The 6,000-nt window shown below is 37.4% G+C and overlaps 1 protein-coding gene across 3 annotated transcripts in view; it reads left to right on the forward strand.

Annotated features, from left to right (window-relative positions):
• The window catches only part of LOC113071479 (protein arginine N-methyltransferase 3), a 45,923-nt gene extending 41,187 nt beyond the window's left edge, over positions 1-4,736 (forward strand). For all 3 annotated transcript variants that reach the window (XM_026244834.1, XM_026244833.1, XM_026244832.1), the window contains exon 16: positions 4,312-4,736. In XM_026244834.1, the coding sequence (XP_026100619.1) occupies positions 4,312-4,421 (110 nt within the window). In that variant the 3' untranslated portion in view covers positions 4,422-4,736. The remainder of the gene's footprint in view (positions 1-4,311) is intronic.
• The last annotated feature ends 1,264 nt before the right edge of the window (positions 4,737-6,000 follow it).

The raw sequence follows: 6,000 nt of genomic DNA on the forward strand, positions 1-6,000 counted from the left end.
TTTTATTTTAATATTGCTATATCTTCATATTATTTGTTTATAACTGCCTATTGCAGAATTGCATGAATATCCTTTGTTGTTTAATCAAATTATGGTGAAAAACCAAATAAACAACGAGAGGGAAGTGGATCAGAACCTGAAAGTTATTAAAAATCATATTGCCTAATGTTTAGGTATAAGAGCTACCCTGACACTTAGATCAAGGCTCTGTATATCTGTAGATGGCTAGACAGTGTCCCGGCCGTGCTAACAGATGAAGTGTGTCTTATCATAATGGGAATCGGAGAAATGTCATCTGATGCGCAGATGGATGAAGGTGCTCTAGCCAGTTTCTCTGATACAGCACACTATTATAAATGACTGTGTCCTAACTGTAGCTGTCCACGGGGCATTACCATGGACAGTCCCTGCAGAAGCCGTTCAATGATAAGAGTGCCGTTCACTTGAAGGTCCGCTAACACTACTTATGCGTTGCTGATACCAGTGTCAGATGATAATCAGAAGGCACAGTCGTGTGATTATATTGTTTGGCGTATTTGACCATTTTGCAGTAGCTCCAGAAAATGCCTAATCTATAAACAGCGTCCCTCACACTGGAGATTTGGAGAACCTTGAATAGGTTATTTGTAGTTTATATTTTACTCAGATGCACACTAGCCTAGCTCTGCGAATGACCTATTGCGAGTGTGAATGAAAAGACATGGGGAAAATAGGTCTAAGAGAAAAATGTTTGGGGGAAACAAGTGTTTTATCTGTTTTGGGACATGTACCATGATAATACTGTAGTATAATTTGGAGTACCATGTATTTGTTTAACATTGTATATGAAACTACCCTTACTGTGAGCTGAAAGCACAGGATGATTAAGATGATGCAAAACACCAAACACACATCTAAAAGTTATTTTTAACTTGATTTGGCACTTGATATGTCATGATTTCGTTTTATTGATTAAAATGAAGCACCGTGCTTTCCTGTAATGTATCCTACGAAAATAGGAAATTAAGAATTATATTTTACATTATTCTCACTTAATACATGATTTGTAACTTGTGAATTTAAATTGGATTTCTTTTCTAAACAATAACAGTAATGTGTTTTGTGTGTCAAGCTGTCATTTGTGTAAAATAAATGCTGTTGTTAGAAGCGAAATGCATTCCTCTCAGCTTCTTCTCTTGTTTGTGTTAGTTTAGTAATTACTTTTCAGAAGTGTGATGAGAGGGGAGGTAGAGTATCCAACGGAAATGCGAAACACCCTCAGAAACGCCTTCAGATGCTGTTGTTGCATCAATTAAAGCAGGCTTCATTTGTCATGATTTAGTTGGTTTTGCAGATCAGGGAAAAGATGAGTAAAAGCTTTATTTTTCATGCATATAGCCAACATTTGAGCTCGTATATAAAAGAGGCCACTCTGTGTAGAATGGTCTTGGGACATTTTGAGGGTAGAAAGTGCATTGCACATCACATCTGTTTTCCAAATAAGGTATTGTACAGCCGATAGATTGGTAATAACCTTTAAGAACAAGGCTGCTTATTGAATCAACCATGCAATGCTTTTTGTAGTGCTTTAAAGTAGTTTAAACTCACAGGAAGTGCAGTGCGTCTGCCGTGTGAAAAGGTCCTTGAGGTGTCAGAGCAAGGTTCCTTTAGGGGGAGGTGTGATTATTTGATAGAAGGGAGCACCGTGGTGAGCTGCTGATTCCGAAGGACTGTTTTTATTCATCTGCTTTACAGGGGCCACAGATTTATGAGGTTATGCACTGCAGGGCGAGAGAGAAGTTTTATAATGCAGCTTTTGTATCTTGTGATGGAGTGTTTGGGAGGGCTTTTTCTGAAAACTGCTGTGATTGGACATTAGATACATTGATATTTGATTATAAGTCCATGCTGCAAAATAATCTAAATAGTCTTTAAGTGGATAGTTCAGTCAAAAGTGAAAATTCTGTCAACGTTTAACTCCAAATCTGTTCGTAATCTGTACAACTTTTTTTTCCCTTTTTTTTCATGCAATTGCATCATTAAACATATTAGACAAAAACAGTTCTACAAAATTTGTCATACAGGTGTTTAGAGACATTAGCAAACAATACAGAAGTTTCATTTTCAAGTGACCTTTCCCTTTAAATTAAAGGAAACCCTCACCCAAGTAATGAATATTTACTCAAAATAAACTCACCAGCAGGCCACCCAAGATGTAGATGAATTTGTTTCTTCATTGAAACAAATTTGAGATTAATTTCAATTTGAGAGATCATTTCATCACTTGTTCACCAATGGATTCTCTACAGTGAATGGGTGCCGTCAGAATGAGAGTCCAAACTGCTGATAAAAAAATCACAGTAATCCACACGATTCCAGTCCATCAGTTAATGTCATGTGAGGTAAAAACTGCATGTTTGTAATAAATAAATCCATCAATAAGGACATTTCTTTTTGATTCAGATGAGATGGCTTTATCCTTGGAGAAAGCCATATTATGGATAGCGGACTTCTAATGGTGAAAGTTAAAAATGTTATTACAACATGCAGCTTTTTGCTTCACAAGACATTAACTGATAGATTGGAGTCATGTGGATTACTTGTGGATTATTGTGAGGTTTTTATCAGCTGTTTGGACTCTGACGGCACCCATTGGCTGCAGAGGATCCTTAGGTGAGCAAGTGATGCTAATAAATTTCTCCAAATCTGTTCAGATGAAGAAACAAACTCATGTCTTGGATGGCCTGAGGGTGAGTAAATGTTTAGCCAAATTTTATATTTGGTTGAATTATTCCTTTAAATAACTGTTTGTTGTAGACTATGATGCTTGTTCTGTACATTTGTGCACCAGCGTGTTTATGAGCAGTCACGTTTCTTCAAGGAATTCATCAAGATGTTCACGTGGTCTCATCCATTTCTCGTTTCAGCCTCCGTCAGTCACCCTTGGTTGCATTGGCATGTTGAATGCAAATGGCAGTGTGATGTATGACGGCTCTAGAGGCAGCCTTGTCTCCTCTATTTAATTAACGTGCACCAACAGCTTCTTTCTCATAGATCGCCAATCTTTTTCTCGCCTCTACTGTCAGAATAAAATCTTGCAGTAACTACATCCCAAACTGCTTTACTCTGAGATTTAACCAGGAATTGTAGGGTCAAGTAATTCCACTCTCTGTGTCTCTTGGCTCTCTCCACAGACCTCTGTGTATTAAAGCCCATTGGCAGTAACTGGGAAAGTTGTGTGATGCACATAGCCATTTTCTGCCGGGCGCTTCAGAGTTTAATAGATCTTTCTATCACTTGTGCTCATACTGGTCACGTAAACCTACTCTGTGTTCTTTTTACTTTTGGGAGGCAATATGTGATCTGTCAAATCTTTCACTGCACAGCTGATTTTAATTAAAGTATTTCTTGCTGGATCAATTGTTTTACAAAAGAAAAAAAATCAGGTCAGCTTTTTATTTGTTCTATTTTGCACTATTGAACAAACATTTTGATGATTTCTATTTCTGACATAGTGCATGACTTGTTTGCCAAGCACTTTCTAAAAGCCCGTTCTGTGTATTATAAGCATGTATGGTTAGGAATCGTTAGAAATTGTCCAGTTATAGTTCTGCTTTCTAGTTCTGTCAACAGTTTTGAACTTGCATTTAAAAATAACTTTTTGGGGGGAAGTGGTTTAAGGGGATCATCTGCCAGTAAAAGGTAGAAGAAAACCAATGTGACAGCTGCACTGCGCTCTGACGGTCACATCTGAATTCTCCTCATCTCCTCGTGTCAAAATGCTGCAGTCAGCATATTTTTATCTCATGCAACCTGCAGCAAAGAAAGAAATGGCAGGGGGCGGAGGGCTTGTTTGCCAAATGGGTAAATATTAATTTACATCTGGCAGTGAAACGTGAAGTTAATCAAAGTGATTATCTGGAGTAATCATCGTCATTGTCTTCAGGCCTTCCTGATCAAATGTGCCGCCTGTATTTCTACTGTATCGCGCTGTAGCAAGCAGCAGCTTTTTCTTCCATCTGGAGCTAAGCGGCATGTAATCCTCCCCTGATTCACTCTTAGCTTTTTAATCGCATCCTTCTCTTCTCACCTGGTTTCAGTTTTGTTCAGTGAGAGCATTTCCACTTTTGTTATTACGCAGCTGTGAGTTTTGACAGAAAAGTGTCAGTTGTGACTGAGCTGTATGGTAGTAAAAAGTGAATATTTATTTTTGTATGTAAAAACATGCCAGGAAAGCTCAAATATGTTTTTCAAGCTGGTGTGAAGGCATGTCACCATGAAGACCGATTTGTGTCAAATCCTGTTTTTCACTCTCTATTTCTCCTTCTGCAGGAGAGGAACTTCCAGGTCAAATCGCAGTGCATAAGAACAGAAAGGACCCCAGAGCTCTGCTGATCACACTCAGTGTCGCTGGCCAGAAGCAAACCTACAGCCTCCAGTGAAGAAGTTGTTTTACTGGGAGGAAACACATACTTGGAGCAATCCAGTATTTAATTACTGAAACCTCATATTAAAAAGTTTTTCTACCAAACGTCATTCATTCATGGGTTGCACATGAACATTCTGTCAATGTTTTTTTTTTTACACAAGTTGTTCTCTCTGTGACTATTAACAGAGAGAAGTCAACAACTTGGGCAACTAATGAATGCCAGACTTTGTTTTAAACCTCTTAATGTTCATATATTAGGCCCTGGAAGAACCCTAATTTCCTGTTTGTTTGAATAATGACTAAGTGAATAAAGTTAAAGCTTTCCTTACATTTTATAAGAATGGTTTTATTTTTTACATGAATTCCCCAAAGTCATTTTTGTTTTACAAAAGTTAGAGATGCAAGATGATGGCAGTCAGTTATGGAAACTGACTTTTTTTTTCCACAAACCGATTTAAAAGAAAAAGAAAAAAACATTCCGCGTTTCTTTTACTCCATCTTTCAATTACGTCATTTGCATACGTATGTCTAGCAACTTAGCCTTGATACATTAAAGACCGATTCACATAGTGATAGCAGACAAATGAAGCACGCCGATATTGTAGATCTTGCCTTTATAGCACCGTTACATTGAGCTGTCATGAAGAAATGTATCACCTCTGATTGCCACGATTAACCAATCAGAATAAAGTTTTCAGCGAGCCGCGTAACACCAGGACCTGTCCACTAGGGGGAGCCTCAAATATTAGCTTAGTTGGCTTAAAATGTGTGGGATCCAGGAAGATAAACAAAAGCTTGTTGTTTGAATGGCAATCTGTGATGCTTCATGCTTTAATAAACTGCTTTTGTGCTGAAAAAAATCATAATATAGGCCTTTACAAATCCACTGCCTATCTGCTAATGGAAATGTTTGAGTGCTATATTTGGGGTCTGAGATAAAAGAAGTCACGAACAATTTTGCCTCAAGTATGATTTAGTTTAAGGCACTAAGTACCAGCTCACTTCCGTGTGTAGAATTTCCCAATATCCACACTTGTGGTCTTGTCCCTTTAAATGCGCGTTCACGCTGCAGCGAGGTGTGCAATGCCCCAATCCTTAATAAGTAATAATAATAATCCATCATGCTATGAAACCATCTTTTATTAATGCTATCGTGTTAAATAATAATATTAATAAAAAATGTCCGTAGCATGGAGCGAAACTGCCATTCTTGAGACTTTTTGTTTAAGGCCCTTTAATATTCAAGTTTTATGTTCTTTTAACAACAAATACTAACAAGACAAATGACCATCGGCTGATGCATTATCTTATCTTAAGCAATTAATTATAGGGTGAAAGAAAGTAGAGAGAACTGCTTTGTTTTAACGTAATTCATTCCTTATCAGACCCAATATGTGCACTGTCATTTTTATGGCAAAGCAAAACAATTTCGGAAAATACCCGAATACAACACATTTATTCAACACAAGTAGACAGTTCCTAATTTGAAACTGAAATTAATATCTTGATAAATTGAATTATTCGTTCATACATTAAGTGTTAAACTCGTAGGTCACTGAAAGAATTTCTGCTGTTGGTTCTTTCTAACTTAA

This window comes from Carassius auratus, unplaced genomic scaffold, assembly GCF_003368295.1.
Source record: "Carassius auratus strain Wakin unplaced genomic scaffold, ASM336829v1 scaf_tig00007400, whole genome shotgun sequence".
In the NCBI taxonomy this organism is placed as follows: domain Eukaryota; kingdom Metazoa; phylum Chordata; class Actinopteri; order Cypriniformes; family Cyprinidae; genus Carassius; species Carassius auratus.